Source organism: Moschus berezovskii, chromosome 5 (genome assembly GCF_049115385.1).
Source record: "Moschus berezovskii isolate FMDL1 chromosome 5, NW_MosBer_1.0, whole genome shotgun sequence".
Classification (NCBI taxonomy): domain Eukaryota; kingdom Metazoa; phylum Chordata; class Mammalia; order Artiodactyla; family Moschidae; genus Moschus; species Moschus berezovskii.
This window is the reverse complement of record NC_142464.1, coordinates 33,505,545-33,525,994: the sequence shown is the minus strand read 5'-3', so window position 1 is coordinate 33,525,994 and position 20,450 is coordinate 33,505,545. Positions and strand designations below refer to the sequence as shown.

Below are 20,450 nucleotides of genomic sequence, written 5' to 3'. Positions count from 1 at the left end.
CCACATTTTAATATTGCAATATATATACACATTTACATTTCAGCTGATAGAATTTCAGCAAGTGATGCACATTAGGAGATTTTTATATGAAATGTTTACCTGTATTTGAAAGTACATATTTAGATAGTGAAGGTAAAACTGAAAGACCAGGCCTTGTTTTTATGATTTATGTTGCACTAATTGAAATATGATGGTATCAAACACATGATCATTGACTATGCACAAATTTGTAGGTGCCAGAGATGACACTGACGTAAACATTCTTGTTTGACAGAGCTGTGGCAAAAGTCAGATATATATATAATGGATTTTGGTCAGATATTAGCGCATCTTTAATTTAGACCACTTGAAATAATTCATTCACCAAGAAACTTAGAGCAGAAAAGTATCATATGTAAACTAACTTGTATGAAAATTAGTAACTATTTTCTAACTACAAATAAAATCTAGTTAACAGCAAACTGCCTGTATTTTTGGAGAAGGCAATGGCACCCCACTCCAGTACTCTTGCCTAGAAAATGCTGCAATCCATGGGGTCGCTAAGAGTCGGACAGGACTGAGCGACTTCACTTTCACTTTTCACTTTCATGCATTGGAGAAGGAAATGGCAGCCCACTCCAGTGTTCTTGCCTGGAGAATCCCAGGGACGGGGGAGCCTGGTGGGCTGCAGTCCATGGGGTCGCTAAGAGTCGGACACGATTGACGTGACTTAGCAGCAGCCTATATTTTACTTACTGAAAAACAAATTTAATTGAAAAATGTTTATTGGAAAGAAGTCAGAAATTTTTGGCTTATGTAGATACTTCTTAACACAGTTTGTGTGTTGCAAATAACTTTTATGTAATTTTAAAGTGTAAAAACTTAATCATAGGAATTCTCTAGGGTAACTACTATTATTTGTTTTGTTGTTGTTGTTGAAACCAAAGCATTCGTTTGTAAAACAGAATTTCTATGTTTTTAAACACATGTGATTGCAAGATATATATGTTGTCTGTAAATTAGCCTTGCAGCTCAATTGGCTGTACAAAATTTATGCTTAAATTTATACTTAACTGTAGATGTGGCCTTTCAGCCATGCCATATGAGAGCCAGGACTGAATGTTTTTCTCTCAATTAAGGGCTGGTTAAGCAATAGCTGACTGTAGTCCTCTTCTAAAAAACAAACAGCTTTAACCTTTAAAAGACCAGTTTATGTCTGAGATGAAAGCATAGAATTTTCTTAATCAGAGTAGATGTATCTGTAGGAATCTTCTTTGTAACACTTTTTTATAACAACAGGTGATCTGTAATATGTAATTTAACCTGAAATGAGCCTAGGGAAAAAATTATCTACTAGATTAAGAAAGACATAATCATTCTAGATGTCATTGGATTGAGAACAGTAAATGAATAGGCCTCTTAAGAATAATAAAATATGTTCCTTTCTCTTGTGATTTGCTTTGAGGTTTACCATTGTTATTGTTGTTTTTATGTTATACTCATTCATGTAATTTTGAAATTTATCTCTAGAACTTTTACAGAAGGGAAATTTTGCTCAGTAGAGACTCTTTTAGTTTCAGAACTTAGAAACTTTTTCACTTTTTATTGTTAACTTTCAGAAAGTATGAAATGTGTAAGTGTATTATTTTTAAACGTCTAGTACTCTAAAATACTAATGAATCTTGATTCTTTTTCCTTTTCCTTGAAAATTTCTGATTATCATTGAGATATGTAACGTGAGGCTTAAATTATAGAGGTAATCTGTATGCAAACATAACATGAAATGCATGTTTTGAGTAAACAGCAATTTCAAAATAATTGATTTGAAGTTAATTTTAAACAGTTGTAAATATTTTTGGTTTTATTTACTCAGCATTAGATTTAGAATAAAAATTCTTCCCTTTCCTGATCAGTCAACAAAAAGATATTAGGTAATAAGTTTAACTGAAATCAGGGAGTCTTTACTTGTACTTGCACATGTGTATGTATAAAGTTTTTAACCACAGACCATCCTCTTGGTTGCTGTATCTAAGTCAGTTTACTTTTCAACATGATGATAGAGCTACAGCTTGCTTCAGCTCACAAATTATACTGCAGTTACATCATATCTAATTTTTACTTTTTATATATATTTTTGGAAATATAGATATGCCATTAGTAAAGGGCAATTTTTTTGGTCTTTATTATACCCAAATGATTTTTATCCAACTCATCAGGATTTATATTTGCTTGTTTTTATTGTTTGCACTATATATAATTAGACTATAGATGTGGTTTTTGTACAAGCTTAAAAATAGGACTGTTGTACTCTTCATACTATGAATACTATACATACCAAATCTACATACTAATGTAGAGACTGTGTATTTGGAATTGTCTGTGTGTGTGTGTTACTTTGACACAGTGTCATCATTATGTCCTATAATCAGCTTAATAATTTTATAACATTGTAAGGACCTTTTCTTGGGAATAAGATAAACATGTGTTATCTTCTTTAAAAACCTATACTTTTTAGTAATTGAGCCACATAACTTCAGTTGAGTTATTAGAATTCTTGGCATACTTTTCTGGACCTATAATCTATACCAGTGTTTGAAACATTAAACTGAAAACTCAGGGGGAAAAAGGTTCTTCAACTTGAGATCTTCTCTCCAGATCTCCATTCTTTGGAGTTTCCATGTGTGTGTGACCTGAAGAACTTGGAACCATTGAAATTCAAATGTAGGTAGGTAAGTGTTCACACCAGCGCATGCGTTGATTGCCTTATATATCTCTTTGTATATGCATCTGTATTGCACCCCCTCAGTGCCTTTCTTCCTCTTCCGCCCCATAGATCATGCAGGGCCTGTGTCATCTTGATATTATGTAATTTTGTAATTCTGTATTTTGGTCACTATTTGTCTGTGATGTGTGTCAGGAGCAATTTTTAAAAGTCTTAAGACATTTATGACATTGTCCTGTCTAAAGACTGTCTTTCACACATACGTGTTTGCTATGTATGGGCCTGGGTTGCATTCTTGTGAACTGTATTTGTTGAGCTCTGACATTCTTTTGGAGCTGCTGGTATTTATTGAAGGATTCAATAAGTCTCAGTCTTGAATTGTGTCTCTTATTCTCTCAAGTGTATCTGGAGAATGTGAACTGGTTCTGAGGATTTCTTCCAATTAGTTTTTAATTTATCAGTCATATCCCTGATACTGTTCACAATAGTATGAGTGTCAGCCATGTCCTTTGAAGTCTATTTACAGCTTTCTTTGGGCAATAAGAAAAAGTGATTCAACTTAATCATTTGTTTCCAGCAATAAGAACTAATACTAATTTATTCCACATAAACAGGAGCTTTACTTAACCCTCAAGAGAACGATGTATTGATAACATAATAAGTTGTAACTGAAATAGGGAAACAGATCTAATCATGGAATATTCTCCTAGACTTAAGTAGAATATCTACTCATATAAGCAAAATGAGGTGTTCCAGTGCTTATTTAATGTTATTTCACTCAAAATATCTAAGCACCAGTATCTAGGATTCTGTGCTTTTAATTTTAATTTTTTTCTTCTGTCACATCTGCCAAGCATATCATTGAATTTTAGATCTCTTTTCTATATTTTTTTCCCCCAATTCCTATAAAAACTAGGTAATCCATTGGCAGTGGTTCTTAAACTTTTGATCTCAGGGCTCTTTTAGACATTTAAAAATTACCAAAGATCTCAAAGAGTTTTTGTTTATATGTATGGGTTATATCTATCAATATTATATTGGAAATTAAAATGAAGACATTTAAAAAATTATTTAGTATTGCACTTTCAAATAAAAACCCATTATAGGTCAACATAAATAGCATCTTTTTATGAAAAAACAAGTTAAATTTCTTTAATTGATGAAAAGAATAGCATTTATTTTACTGTGAATGTTTGATGTTAAGAATACAGTAACTACTAATACATTTTGGTGCCATTGACTGGGTTCATACTAGTGCCCCAGCAGTTTTACTCACTACTGTTTTTGTGCCATCATTGGAAATGTCAGCACAGTGAAAAAGGCAAATCAAATCTTGGTGTTTTTATGAAAGTAATTTTGACCTGGTGATCCTCTGAAAGGGTTTTAGGGACTCCACTTTGAGAACCGTGTTCTAGGATGCCTGCCTATCTTGAGATAAAAATTTGTATCAGCCTATTTAAGATATTTCCCTCTTCTGGGCCTCCATTAACAAAGGAGAACGACTTGCTTGCAATTGGCATGAACAGATTTTAGAATTACTTGAGTGTAATTTTTGTTTTAGTTACCTTCATAGAAATGGATATAAAAGAAGGGCACCCAAGTGATCTAAAATGAGGCCTGTCCATTGGGTGACTATATATTTTTTCTCTTTACTTGTGTGTGGTATGTGTTGTATGTGAATACGCAATTAATTTGGCTCATGGGTAGCTTGAAAACACATTTTCATGAAGCAATGTGATTTTCATGATTTATGGCAATTGTAATATGCCATTGGACTATGCTACTTTTTCTGCTTATCTACCACAGTTTCAAATATTGCTGCTTCAATTTGTATGCCACAGATTGTATGAAACTCTGTAATGTTTCTTTTTTTTTTTTTGGCCCTCTTATCCCTGGAACCGAAATCTGTAATGTTGTAAAAGTGGTCAAAGAAAGTGGTAGAGATGCCAAGTTCAGAAAACATGAAGAGCATTATTTAAGTGGCATTCTCCTGTTAGCTCCTTCCTATATTTTGTTATTACTTTAATGTCCCTGGACTGTTGGATTTTCACAGTTTGTACCAACAGTACTGAGGGGGTGTGTGATGCTTACATATATTCAGACATATAGTGAAGTTTGACTCACTCAATGCATGCGCTAGTGCTCACGCTTACGTACCCGAGATTTAATGTTTGAACAGCTCTGCAGTATTTGAAGAGGTAGTCAAAATGAATAAAAGTTAAAAATATTGCTAAAGAACAAGGATCTGCAGAGGTAATCCAATAATAAGGCACTCTGTCAACTGGTAAGTAACCAAAATAATTTCTAACTTGGAAAGTTTCTTGGTGCATGATCTTTATAAACACTGTAACCAAAATACAAATATTCTGCCAATATAACATATAGGTATATACTATAATAGGTGTAATACTATAGGTATAATAGGCGATTTGCCTGTAAGATAATGTAAGTGTTGTGAGTCATTCATTAATTACTGAGTTGTATAGTTAGAAAAAACAATTAGCATCAGAAGCATAAAAACGAATCATTTAATTGAATACATTCTTTTACATATATGTCATTTTAGAACAGACTTCATAATTCTACTGCAAAATTTGAAATTGTTTTAGACTATTTGAACTCTCAGTGTAAACTTCATTTGCCTCAGGGTTTGTTTTCTATTCTTACTTTGGTAATATAATAAGCCCCTTTCTAGTATAGATGACACCCACCAGCTGAGCCAGATAATATCCATAATTACCATCAGTTTTCAGGGCTGACAAGCCTCTTGTTGGCTATCTCTTCATATTTGACTCTAAAAGCAGGAAAAATTAACTACACAGACCTCTAGGCAAGTAATCAATTGGCATGTGAGACAGCTCAACCTTACCTGTATGTTCTTTCTGATAATCACCCAGCCATCTCCGTATCTGTAGGTTGAGAACTATGTTGTTATTATGGTTTAGTCATTAAGTCATGTCTGACTCTTTGCAACTTATCTGTAGCCCTCAAGGCTCCTCTGCCAATGGGATTCCCCAGGCAAGAATGCTGGAGTGGGCTGCCATCTCCTTCTCCAGGGGATCTTCCCAGTCCAGGGAGCTAACCCGCATCTCCTGCATTGGCAGGCAGATTCTTTACCACTGAGCCAGCAGGGAAGCCTAAGAACTCTGAAGAGTGGTAAAGAGATTATTAGTACACAAACTCCATCAAGGGATGCATGCTATGAGGAAAATGTATTTTGTAAGAAACAGATTTTTATCTTTAGATTAAAAAATACATAACTTAAAAAAACTTGGAGAAAATTATTAACTTGAAAATGGCATATAATTTTTAAAAGGAAAAGAAAAAAATTTTGAAAGCTTTCCTCTATCTTTAGATGAACCAGTTAGTAGTGATAGTATTTTGCATAGGCATATGAGTGTCTTTCTTCTTAGCTTATTCTTAGAGGTAGTACTCTTGGTTTTCATTTTGGTTTATTTACCTTCAACTCTGTTACAGGTATTCTATTATCATTGTTCATGAACAGCCGTTGTGAAAATCCGGGGCATATTAAGTACTTTAAAATCAATTAGTTTCTTTAGAAAATGAAGGCAAGCAATGATAACAAAGCCATATTGACCTCTTTACCTCTCAAGCCAAATCTTCCTTTCTTTCCTAAGATGATTGTCACTATTATTAAATAAAACTTTGAAAAGAGAAATATTTTAAGTAACCAGATTTTTTCCTTGTTAAAACTTTCCTTCCTAACAGTCATCAAAGAACACTCTGTTGCAAATAAATAATAATTTGAGTGTGTTATATATTTTTCATTCTTTATTATGAAGCAACTGTTTTTAAGGGGTTCTAAGACCTTTATCTTCTTACTCTTTATTAAATTTGCTTTTTTTTCTTATGCTTTTCATATATTCTGTGACTTCCTGTAATGCAAATGTTACTTTGTCTAACCTTTTAACTTAAAACCAATGGTAATGTTTAATTGTTTATGCATTTTAAAACCTACTTAGTAAAGGTATAAGACCATTTGAAAAAAACTGGTGATTTGACGTATTACTTGAATTATTGTCATTTCTAAATTTCTTTGAAAATTTCATTGAAAAGTTTCAAAATTCAATTCCTTTGAACTAATGTCTTAAACATTTTCAAGACTTCTGAGTGGACTTAACCTTGTTTTACCATAATTAAAATAGTATGAAATAGTATTGTGTTTGCAGTAGGGAGATAAGAGGTGTTTTCTTCTTACTAATGTCCATTTAATACGTAAACACTTTTTTTGTGTTTTGTTTTCTTGTTTGTGTTTTTTTTTTTTTTTAACAGATTCCCTTCAAGCTCAGCTTATCAACATGGGTGTTATTCCTACCTTAGTTAAATTACTGGGCATCCACTGCCAAAATGCAGCTCTTACAGAAATGTGTCTTGTTGCGTTTGGCAATTTAGCAGAACTTGGTAAGTCCTAGACATGAACCAAAATGTAATTATTCATAACTGTTTAATATACTTATAATACATTTTTCTTTAGATGTTAACCTGGAAATCCATTTAGATTCTTTTAGTTTATTGTTTTGAAGCATCATAGATATATTGTTTCAGCGTTAAAGTGTAAATCCAATTACATTTTAGGATTATATTGTTTATAATTGGAGCTAGAAATTTATGTGTTTTTGCTCACTAAAGATACAGCTTAAAGATAAAATAGAAAATAAATGAATGCAGTCTAGTTTAGAATTGAGGGCAGAAAAGGAATGTGCAGCCCTTTTTAAGCCTTTGATTCCTAGTTTATGTGCACACATTATTCTGTATTCACAATTACAGGATAAACCCAGTTTTAAAGTTTGCATGCTTGTAAACATTATAGATTAAACACAATGAGATTTTCCCCCTTTTTGTTTGGCTTCACAGTCTTTTATAAATAAACTTGTCTGCTTAAAATATTAGTATTTTGGGGGGCAGATAGCAATGTTAGAATGAAAATCTGCACTTTTACTCCCTTTTGGAAACCAACTAAAACTACAGTAAAGAGTTTTTTTTTTTTTTTTAATGCAAAACCATCAAGGAAAGGAGAGGGAAATGAAACAAAAAGGATAATACAAAAACTTGTTAGAACCTGGAAAGAAAAGAAGCAATAACTCACTTAGCAAACCTTTGAAATTTGAATCCTGAATTGGAAAGCCAAGAACTAACCAATTTGTTATCTTCAAAAGGCTCAGGATTTAGTGGCATCAAGAGTTTCTTCTTTCCCTTCCCACTCTGGTAACTGGCCTTCCCATCTAAGCAGAAGATTGTGTTTACTCTGTAGAGAGACTCAAAGTAGAGGATATGGACTTAAAGATGCTTACGTTGGAGTTCTTCTACACAGAGCCTTCAGATCTACAGGCAATCTTACAAGGCCACTCATAGATGCTAATCAGTTTTTAAATCCCAGTTCTTAATCGGTGGTAGACAACTAGAAAGGTGAGGACATCCTCTTACATGGGAAATAATGAAATAAAAAAAAGTAACTTGGAGGAGATAGAAACTATGCAGAATAGGGGGAAAAACTCTAATATGCTCAAGTAGAAAAATACTGTAAGCATGAAACTATAACAGGATGCTATTTTTAAAGAAAAAGGAACAAAAGCAAGAAACCTAACACAGCTAAAATGAAAGACAATAAACTGTATAGAGAAATATTTACAGAAGTAAAGCAAAAAGCAAGGGTATGGAAAATAGAGGATCAGTCCAAGGGTTTTAGAAAGAGATAAAAAGGAAAAAACTGCTGAATACACTAAAATAAATATTTCTCCAGATTGGAAGAATCTTATCAAATGACAGTCTCGTGGATGAAATTAGGCCACTAGACCACAGCACATCAGTGTGAAATTTTAGAATAATGGGTACAAAGGGAGCATTTTATAGAATTCCAGAGAGAGGAAGGAAAAAAAGTTACATAGAAAAAATTGTGAATCAGTAGACATCAGATGTATCAAAACAACACTGGTAACCAAAAGAAAATGGAATGTTGTTGCCTTCAAAAATTTGAGGAAAAATTATTTCCAGTATAGAATTCTATATGCAAATCATCAGTCAAGTGTGAGGTAACAATAAGGACAGTGTTAAACATGAATATCTCAGAAAATTGGTATCCTTTATATCTTTCCTGGAAGCCTCTGGAAGATGTGTTCCAATGAAACAAGGGATATAAATAATAATACTACACAGGAATCAGGAGACAAGAGATTCAACAGGAAAATAGAAGTTTCTAGTAGTATGGTGACATCCGTTCCGTTCCGTTCAGTCGAGTCCGACTCTTTGCAACCCATGGACTGTAGCCTACCAGGCTTCTCCGTCCATGGGATTCTCCAGGCAAGAATACTGGAGTGGGTTACCATTTCCTTCTCCAGGGAATCTTCCCGACCCAGGGATCGAGCCCAGGTCTCCCGCATTGGAGGCAGACGCTTTAACCTCTGAGCCACCAGGGAAGATAGCACCAAATGTCCTGTTTTCAAAGAGCAGCCAGTCCAGCTTGGGGAAACTCTTACACGAAATGAAATTAATTGAGCACCTAAAGAGAATGTGCTTATTAAGAAAAAAAATCAGGCAACTGATGGAGAGTTTGGAGTTGAATTAATAAGTACATTGAAAGCTAAGTAAATGAGGAAAAAAAAGGAATTCCAAGGAAATAGAAGTAACTCCAGGACAAATGAAACAGTGTATTATTGAAACACTAATTATTTCAAACCAAAAGTACAGTATAATTACATTGTAAAGATGTAGGTTATTGTGGAGACAGGAAAAAGAGAAAGCTAGTGCTTCATCTTTCATAGTGAAAGGTCAATCAAAAATACCTAAAACTAAAAAAGCAAAAATTGTCAATATAAAATGTTATTTAAAGATTTGGAGGTAAATACCAGTGAATTAGCTAAAAGAGCTTTATGTGCTTGTTTTTGAAAAAGAAATGGGAAAAGGGGACTGGATTCTGCTGGTAGTATAAGTATTAGAACTAACTCTTTAAACTCGTATAATTTTATTAAAAAATAAACCCTTTAGGGGGGACTTCACTGGCTGTCCAATAGTTAGGACTTCACCTTCTGATGCAGAAAGGTGCAGGCTCAGTTCCTGGCTGGGGAGCTGAGACCCCACATGCCTCACAGCCAAAAAGCAAAACATAAAGCAGGAGCAGTATTGTAAAAAATTCAATAAAGACTTTTTAAAAAATAGCCCACATTGAAAAAAAAAAAAACTTTAAACCCTTAGGAAAAAATCCTTCTTGCTGAAAGTCTGTTAAGAATCTGTGGCATTTAAATCAAATATAATATCCAAATCACAGATCATGCTATCTTTCCTCTGTATCCAAATACAGGATATGATCAGGTTTTCTTCATGAATTCCTATGTTAATCATGGTACATTGTTCCCTTGTGCTGGCAAATGGACTGAATTACTTAACAATGGTGATTTGGTTTCAGTTTAATAAGTGGAAGAGTAAAATATGGATTGGAAAAAAGAGCTACAACTATTTTTAAAAGAGTTAAGAGTACATAACTAGATAAATGATGTTTATTTCATCTATGATTTTATGTTTCATTTATTTGAAGAATTGTGTGAAACAGAAGAGCAACCACAAATGTTGAGGAGTTAAATCATTCCTGTTTAAATCAAACTAACTTTTCAGGGCAAGGTGTGATGTTTGTAAAATTTGATTTCTGAGGGTTTAGGTAGCTTATTAGAAAAGATACTCCACTCTTGCTCTTTTTTTGTAGCACTAAGGAATCTTACTTAGAAGTCTTGGAGTGGATTCTCATCATTTTGGCATAGATCTGGTACATGTGCCAAAAGCAGGGTAACGGTAGAGTAAATCAAAACTGTTTTAAGCAATATAAATATTTGTTTCTCCATTTCTTTCAAAGTTGAATTTGTAATATTTTTTATTTCTTGCATTTGTTTACTTGTTTTTTCAGTCACACATTCAAAATCAACAAATTTCTTTTGAACACTTGCTCTGTACTAGGCACCATACCATATACTGTGTTTGTGGTAGTCATGCTCTCAAGCAGCTTATATTTTAGTAGGTGATGTGGAAACTTAATTCTAAGATGAACTTATAAATAAGCATATAATTGTAAGTTACAATAATTGCTAGTATGAGGACATAATTGAATATACTAAGGAAGGAGTTTAAATTACAGATGTACATTCTAGGTGGGAAGGAACATTTCAGACAGTTAAAATTTCTAAATATTTATCTTCTTCAAACAGTGTACTTCACCATTCTCAGAAAGCTGCTGGTGGATGCCTCCACTAAAACTAAAAAATTGAATGTGAATGAACATAGATAAGAGAGTATCTGATACAGGAAGGAGAGGAAATATCCATCAAGATCATGAAAAAGAAATTCCAGGATGTCAGTGTGCCCAGCAAACATGGAGAGCAAGCAGTCTCAACTAGATTGGTCGATTCTCTGAGAGAAACTTGTAGATAAATTGATAGGATATCTGATGGAGCAAAAGAACTGAGAATCAGAAAGGAAACAGTGGATTCTGGCTGTATTTTGGAGGTAGATTGATAGATTTTGGTTATTCTTTGGATGCACTGAGTGAGAGCAGGTGAGCAGTGACCCCCAGGTTTCTGCCTGTGTGACCGGTGGGTAGGTGGCTGTTTATTCACTAAATTTAAGGAAGTCTGGAGAAAGAACAGACGTATCAAATATCAGGAGTCTACCTTAGGCGTGATGTTTGGATGCTAGAGAGATATTCAAGTGGAGATGTCAAATAGCCTGGAGTTAAGAAGAGGGCTAGAGATATGATTGTATAAGTATCAACATATAGGTGGTATTTTTATGCTATGGAAAAAAATTAGATTGCCTAGGGTGAGAGTAAGGACCAAGGCAAGAAAGCCGAAGATGAAGTCTTGAGGAACTAGAATTTACACAGGTCCGGTGGAAAGGAGCATGCAAAGGAGACTGCGGAATGTGGTCCTGGGCCGGAAGCAGTCCGAGGCGGGTTTCGGTGCGCTTGTGCGTTGAGGAAGGAGATACAGTGTGTGTAGACTGTGCTGCAAGAAACCTGTTTGTGAAATTCAGCAGACTGGGTGGCGGCTTCATCAAAGTGGGGTAAAGGCAAAGCATTTGGTTTTAATATTGCTTTTTTTGTGAGAAATATTAAAGCATATTTAAATGCTGAGGATGAGGCTCTAGAGTGAAAGGCTGGAGGTGGTGAAGAGACAAGAAAGAAGGCATGTCAGGGACAGTGTGAAAGTATACCGCTCTAATGGTATAAAGACAAGTCACCGTTAATTCAGCCATGTGAAATGCAATCTGTTATGAGTAATTTTTCTTCTTTGGCTAAAAGCCTTGAAACTATGAATTTATAACGGTAATTTTACCATTGCTATGGTTACCTATATGTTATGCTAGCGAACATTTTTTTTATAGCCTTGAATATAATTGGGTCAGAACATCTTAAAGCTTTAGACATTTTTCCTCTACAGAGGCATTAAAATAAAAAAGGACTGTTTCTGTATTTGAAGAATGTTTGCATTTATCATTGATGATACAAAACGACCAAGTATTGAAAGTAATAGAAAACAATTTCTGTGCTTAATTTTGGTTTTTTACTTTAAATTTTCCTCTTATTTTTTACAGAGTCAAGTAAAGAACAGTTTGCCAGTACAAACATTGCTGAAGAGCTGGTGAAACTCTTCAAGAAACAAATAGAACATGATAAGAGGGAAATGGTTTTTGAAGTTCTTGCTCCATTGGCAGAAAATGGTGAGAAAATAAATGCACCTCTTGATTTTTGATCATGTAGGCTTTTTCCATTTTTTTCTAATATCATTTAATTGCCAGCTATTTAACTCAAATTCATTTCTTTTATTAATGATGTGCTAAGTTTTATCATTGGAGGGACTGATGCTAAAGCTGAAACTGCAATACTTTGGCCACCTCATGAGACGAGTTGACTCACTGGAAAAGACTCTGATGCTGGGAAAGGTTGGGGGCGGGAGGAGAAGGGGACGACGGAGAATGAGATGGCTGGATGGCATCACCGACTCTGTGGACATGAGTTTGAGTGTACTCCGGGAGTTGGTGATGGACAGGGAGGCCTGGCGTGCTGTGATTCATGGGGTCGCGGAGAGTCGGACACGACTGAGCGACTGAACTGAACTGAACTGAAGTTTTATCTAGAGTATCTCTAACTTCAGCTGCATTATCTATTTTGTAAGTGTATATATATATTGGCCAAAACTACTTTCCAGATTTCTTGGATTTTAAGATCTTGGGAAAGGTGGTTCTGTAGGTTACACATTCCTATGCCAGTCTGGAAAAGGCAGCTAAGAGGCTCTGCTCCACTTCCATACTCTTGCAGGGCAAAGGCCATCAAAGTTGCAGCACCAGGCCTACCCACTGTGTGGACACTGAGGATGAGGCTCTGGAGTGAGAGGCTGGAGGCGGTGACAAGGCCAGAGGGAATGAGGAGGGCCTTTAACAGAAGGCAAGCCAGGGACAGTGTGAAGTGCAGCACTTTAATGGTACAAAGCAGTCTTTATACCATTTAGGCAAAAAATCTTCAGGGATACACTCTAGGAATAAGAGGGAACCAGAGGAAACAAACCATCCCATACTAATTTTCCAAAAACAGTGTCTAGCACATAATCAGAGAGGACGTGAGGAGACAAGACATTGTAAGCAAGAATCGGCAGAAAGAACAGGCAACAAATATCCAGATACTGGAATTATTAGACATTGACTCAAAACAGACATGTTCAAAGAGTTAAAAACAAACTTGAAAATTTTAGATAGAAACTATAAAAAGTAGAATAGCTGATTTGAAAAGGAAATAATTGGAAATTCCTGAATTGAGAAATACAACAAAAATTAAGCACCTAAATAGATGAGTTTGATAGCAGATTAAATATAGTTAAATTAGAGAACCAGTGAACTGGAAGATAGAATGGAAGGAAATCCAGAATGAAATATGGAGAAAGAAAAGGATCAATATACATAAAAGAGAATAAGAGGGAAAGAGACTCAGACATTTTTTGGAGTCCCAGAAAGAAGGGAGATGGGAGGGTAGAAGTTTGAAGAAATTTTGGCAGAGCACTTGTCAAAAATTATGAAAGATATCAAGGATTCAAGAACCCCAATAATTTTAAAACATGATTCAAAGAAATATACATTTAGATACATCTGATTGAAATTGAAAAATACTATAAGGACAGAATTTTAAAATTAGCCAGGAGAAAAATAGATTACCTTAAAAGAGGCAAAAGTTTGACTGCTAACTTCTTGACAGCCGCAATGAAAGCCAGATGACAAACATGTTCTGTGTGGTGAAAGAAAAATAAAACCTAAAATTCTAATCCCAGCATAACTACCTATCAGAACTGAAAGCAAATGAAGATGTTTTCAGATTAGAAACTGTGAAAGTTCACCACCAACATATTCTTACTAAAAGGAAATTATAAAGGATTTTTGTAGATAAAAGGAAAATGATTCCCCCCAAAAAAGGAAACTGAGTCCAGAAAGAAGGTTATAGGTGCAGGGGAGGACAAAGAAGCAAAAAAAATAAAAAGCAGTAAATATGTATGTAAATCTCATGAATGTTGAATATACAAAATAATAAAAATAATTCACTGTGAAATTTAAAGTGTGTGTGTATATATATATATATATATTTTTTATATACCACAAAATGGAGGAGGCAGGAGGAGAAGGGGATGACAGAGGATGAGATGCTTGGATGGCATCAGTGACTTGATGGACATGAGTTTGAGAAAACTCTGGGAGCTGGTGATGGACAGGGAAGCCTGATGTGCTGTAGTCCATGGGGTCGCAAAGAGTCAGACACTACTGAGCAACTGAACGGAACCAAAAAATGAGAGTATAAATCTGGAGGGAAATAAAAGTGAAGAGTTCCAAGACACTTATATTATCTTGAAGAAAGTACCATTAGATCCTGATTAATGATTCCAAATTTTAAGGTGAACTAGAATAATTTTTAAAACCAAATGCAACTAATGGAAAGATTTATAGAAAGAATTTTTTTTAATACAGCATCAGCTAACAGAAGAACAGAGAGCAGAGGGAACATGGAACAGGAGGTAAAAATAGGGATGAAAAAATATACTAGATTTATGACACAGTATTTTGGTAATTACATTAAATGTATGTGGCCTAAACGCTTTAGCTGAAATTAAGACCAACTGTTAACTGAATTTTTAAAAACCAACTAAACAAGCAATACTTCTTGAGTATGAGGAGATTTAAAAGAGTGAAAAATTATACCATTCAAACCTGAAAAAGGCCGAGATAGTCATATTATCAGTACTATCAGATAAAATAGACATTACTATTAAAAAACTTGCTAGAGATAAAGAAGGTGACTTTATCATGATGAAAGATCCACTTCACTTGGAAGCTATAAAAATACATATTATCCCAAAAGATTAGAAGCAAAAGTATTCAGAACTATGAGGACAACTAAATATCCACAAATATCATAGGACAAATAGACTTTTAAAAAATAGTAGGATAGAAAATGTGGACAACATGATTATGAAAATTGATTTAATGGACATAATTGGAACCCTGCACGTTTCTTCAGAGCCCTTGCAAGTATATATGAAACATTTAAAATGTGTATACTTCTCATGAAAGAAATTTTAACAAAGGATTGCCATTTTAGAGTATGTTAGAGGTTTTTTTTTCCTACTAATGAAAATGAGAACACTATCTCAAATCTTTTATGATGCACATAAACTCATACTTAAAGCGATTTTTTTTCTCTTTAAAAGTATATAATGGAAAATGAAAAAAGCTAAAATCAATAAGCTCAGTTTTAATTTCAGGAATTAGTGAAGAAAAATATAAACGAAACCCAAAGAAAGTAGAAAGAAGGAAATACAGAGAACTGAAATTAATGAAATAGAAAATATGTAACACAATATACGCATTTACTTGCAAATGTTGAGTCTGAAAAGATGTCATAGAACTGGTAAATCCCTAGTAAGATTAATCAGGAAAAAAAAAAGAGGGAAGGTACAAATAACCAGAATCAAGAAAATAGGTCTCACTACAGATGTTACAGATACTAGAAGAATGTGATAAAAATTTGATGCCCATACATTTACAAGTATGGATGACATAAGAATAGAAAAGTCGAGTAATCTTATCTTAAATTCTTTCAAGGAATAGGAAACGCAAATATACTCACTAATGTATTTTGTGAAGCTAATAAAATACCATCAAAGACCATAGAAGAATAAAAATGAAAGGCCAGTCTCACCATGAACATAGATCCAAAATTCCCATAAACTTTTAGCAATTTCCAATAATATATTTTAAAATTTGTCATTATACTAAATTGGATTAATTCTGGAAATGTAGTTTATTATTCCAAATGCAATCAATATAATTCATCACATTATAACTTAATAAAGGGGAAAATCATATGATCTTCAGTTCAGTCGCTCAGTCATTTCCGATTCTTTTTGACCCCATGGACTGCAGCTCACCAGGTCTCCCTGTCCATCACCAACTCCCAGAGTTTACACAAACTCATGTCCATTGAGTTGGTGATACCATCCAACCGGCTCATCCTCTGTCATCCCCTTCTCCTCTCGACTTCAGTCTTTCCCAGCATCAGGGTCTTTTCAAATAAGTCAGCTGTTCACATCAGTTCAGTTCAGTTGCTCAGTCGTGTCCGACTCTTTGCGACCCCATGGACTGCAGCACGCCAGGCCTCCCTGTCCATCACCAACTCCCGGAGTTCACTCAAACTCATGTCCATCAAGTCGGTTATGCCATTCAGCCATCTCATCTCTGTCTTCCCCTCAGGTGGCCAAAGTATTAGAGTTTCAGCTTCAACATCAGTCCTTCCAATGAATACCCAGGACTGATCTCCTTTAGGATGGATTGATTGGATCTCCTTGCAGTCCAAGAGTCTTCTCCAACACCACAGTTCAAAAGCATTAATTCTTCGGTGCTCAGCTTTCTTTATAATCCAACTCTCACATCCATACATGACCACTGGAAAAACCATAGCCTTGACTAGACGGACCTTTGTTAGCAAAGTAATGTCTTTGCTTTTTAATATGCTGTCTAGGTTGGTCATAACCTTCCTTCCAAGAAGTAAGCGTCTTTTAATTTCATGGCTTCAGTCACCATCTGCAGTGATTTTGGAGCCTAAAAAAATAAAGTCTGCCACTGTTTCCCCATCTTTTTGCCATGAAGTGATGAAACCGATTGCCATGATCTTAGTTTTCTGAATGTTGAGCTTTCAGCCAACTTTTTCACTCTCCTTTCACTTTTGTCAACAGGCTCTTTAGTTCTTCTTCACTTTCTGCCGTAAGGGTGGTGTCATCTGCATATCTGAGGTTTGATATTTTCCCCAGCAATCTTGATTCCAGCTTGTGCTTCATCCAGCCCAGCATTTCTCATAATGTACTCTGCATAAAAGTTAAATAAGCAGGGTGACAGTATATAGCCTTGGTGTACTCCTTTTCCTATTTGAAACCAGTGTGTTGTTCCATGTCCAGTTCTAACTGTTTCTTCCTGACCTGCATACAGATTTCTCAAGAGGCAGATCAGGTGGTCTGGTATTCCCACCTCTTGAAGAATTTTCCACAGTTTATTGTGATTCACACAGTCAAAGGCTTTGGCATAGTCAATAAAGCAAAAATAGATATTTTCTTGAACTCTCTTGCTTTTTCGATGATCCAGTGGATGTTGGCAATTTGATCTCTGGTGCCTCTGCCTTTTCTTAAACCAGCTTGAACATCTGGAAGTTCACAGTTCAAATATTGTTGAAGCCTAGCTTGGAGAATTTTGAGCATTACTTTAGTGTGTGAGATGAGTGCAATTGTATGATCTTATCATCTTAAAAAATTCATAAGATTAAGCATCTGTATATGGTTTTTAAAAACTTCAGAAACTATTACTAGAAAAGAGAATAGAATATATAACCGGAATTCTATAGAAAACATCACACTCAGTGGTAAAACAAAAAGCATTTCCTTCTAAAGTTGGGAATGAGAAGGATCTTCCCCATTTTTATTTCTTACTGTATTGTAGAAACTATCCAGTGCTATAGAGTATAAAAGAAAGAAAAGATATTGAAAGGAAATAAGCTGTCATTTTTCATAGATGATATGATTACATCCAGAATAAAAGAATAGATTAATCTTGAAAATTAGAATTTGGGTTGCTAGCCAAAACAAAGAAAAACATCTGAAAACCCAAAGCATTGTACTTTTACATACCAGCAAAAACAGGAAATACATTTTTAAAATACATTGTTTACTGTAGTATAAAAAACAAAATATTTAAAGGAATTCCTTGGTATTCCAATGGTTAGGACTCTGTGCTTTCACTGCTGGGGGCCCCGATTTGATCCCTGGTCTGGGAGCTAAGATCCTGAAAGCTGAGTGGCTTTAAAAAATGAGAGAGAGAAGTACTTCAGAATAGATTAATAAAAGATGTCTAAATTCTCGGACAGAAAAGTGTAGAAAATCATTAAGAGAAACTAAGATCTAAATAAACAGAAAGCTATATGTATTCTGTAATGATGTTATATCACCCCATACTGATCTGAAGACTTAACTGCAGTTCTCATCAAAATCCCAAAGACCAAGAATAGTCAAGATAACGTGAAAGAGAACAAGGGAGCAGAACTGGTTTTACTTCATTACAACAGTAAAGTTTTATTCTGATAAAACTCTAGTATATTTAAAAGACAATGTAGTATTGGTTCAAAGATGGACAGGAACACCAATGGAACAGGATAACCCAGAAACAAATGGATGCATTCAGTTCAGGTGCTCAGTTGTGTCCGACTCTTTGTGACCCCATGAATCACAGCATGCCAGGCCTCCCTGTCCATCACCAACTCCCGGAGTGGAGTTCACTCAGGCTCAGGTCCATCGAGTCGGTGATGCCATCCAGCCATCTCATTCTCTCTTGTCCCCTTCTCCTCCCGCCCCCAATCCCTCCCAACACCAGAGTCTTTTCCAATGAGTCAGCTCTTCGCATGAGGTGGCCAAAGTATTGGAGTTTCAGCTTTAGCATCAGTCCTTCCAATGAACACCCTGCTGCTGCTGCTGCTAAGTCACTTCAGTCGTGTCCGACTCTGTGTGACCCCACAGACGGAAGCCCACCAGGCTCCCCCGTCCCTGGGATTCTCCAGGCAAGAACACTGGAGTGGGTTGCCATTTCCTTCTCCAATGTGTGAAAAGTGAAAGTGAAGTCGCTCAGTCGAGTCCGACCCTTAGCGACCCCACGGACTGCAGCCTACCAGGCTCCTCCATCCATGGGATTTTCTAGGCAAGAGTACTGGAGTGGCGTGCCATTGCCTTCTCCGAATGAACACCCTAGTAGATGTTTATTTTACTAAGAAAAAAATGTACCACTATGGAGCTATATCGGAGAAGGCAATGGCACCCCACTCCAGTACTCTTGCCTGGACAATCCCAGGGACGGGGAAGCCTGGTGGGCTGCCGTGTATGGGGTCGCACAGAGTCGGACACGACTGAAGTGACTTAGCAGCAACAGCAGCATGGAGCTATATGGAAAGGACAGTTTGTTAAATAAATGGTGCTAGAAATGTAGAAAATACAACTGGAGACTCACATACAATCCCACTTTTTACTATTTTAAAATTTTCATTTCAGATACATTATTGAATGTAAAATTTGAAATAACAAAGTTTATCGTAAAACATGAGATAGGAGAATATCATCACAGGCTTGCGTACAGAAAATTTTCTTATGTTACAAAAAGCTTAACTAAAAGGAAAAAATGATAAATTGGGTTATTTTAAAAAATAAAAATTTGAGAAAAGCATGACAGTAGATAAAATGATATTTACAACACATGTAACCAGCAGAGGGCTGCTGTGTACAGCATGTAGAAAAACACCCCCAAATCATTAAGAAAAATGTAGAAAATTCAGTGGGGAAAATGTGCAAATGATTTAAGAAGATAAAATCCAAGTAGCTAATGAACACATGAAAATATGCTCAACTCATTAAAAATTAGGGAATGCAAAATAAAACAATAAAATACCACTAAGTACTCATTGGAAAAAATGATAATACCAAGTGTTGATGATGGTGTGGAAGAGTGGAAACTCATTAAATGCTGATGGGACTATAAATTGGTGCGATTTGGAGAACAGTATCTATCTACTGAGTTAGAGATATGTGTTCCCAGTGATCCAGAAGTTCTGCTGTTTATTGTATACCCAGAAACGTGTTCATGTACACTGGGAGCCATTCCAGGAATGTTCATAACAGCATTGTTTATAATAATGAAATATTTAAACAACTCATATCCATTAACAGTAGAATAACATGGTATATCCATATTATGGAAAAATACACAGTTATGGAAAGGAATGAAGACAACCATAACCAATAGTGTAGATGAGTCCTATAAGCATATTAAAAAGAAAAAGCCAGCACTGAAAAATATATGATTCCATTTATATGAAGTTTCAAAAAAAGCTAAAATTAAGCTATTGTTTTTTAGGAATGATTATTTGGTGAAACTGTAAAAGTATGGATATGTATGGATATGGTTACCTTTAAAAATCAGGGTAGTGATTTGAAAGGGACAGATGTGTGACATGAAAAATTCACAGAGGGGCTTCTCAGGTTGTTGGTGATTAATTTCTTGATTTAGGTGATAGTTCTGTGGTTATTTAATGTATTTAATAATAATAGTTGATTAAGTGTAACATAAGGACTTCCCTGATAGCTCAGTTGGTAAGAATCCGCCTGCAATGCAGGAGACCCTGGTT

The 20,450-nt window shown here is 35.2% G+C and overlaps 1 protein-coding gene across 5 annotated transcripts in view; it reads left to right on the top strand.

Annotated features, from left to right (window-relative positions):
• Positions 1-20,450, top strand: part of RAP1GDS1 (Rap1 GTPase-GDP dissociation stimulator 1) — a 164,142-nt gene that overhangs the window by 119,934 nt on the left and 23,758 nt on the right. For all 5 annotated transcript variants that reach the window (XM_055435081.2, XM_055435080.2, XM_055435082.2 and 2 more), the window contains 2 exons: positions 6,995-7,123; positions 12,296-12,421. In XM_055435081.2, coding sequence (XP_055291056.1) covers positions 6,995-7,123; positions 12,296-12,421 — 255 coding nt within the window. The remainder of the gene's footprint in view (positions 1-6,994; positions 7,124-12,295; positions 12,422-20,450) is intronic.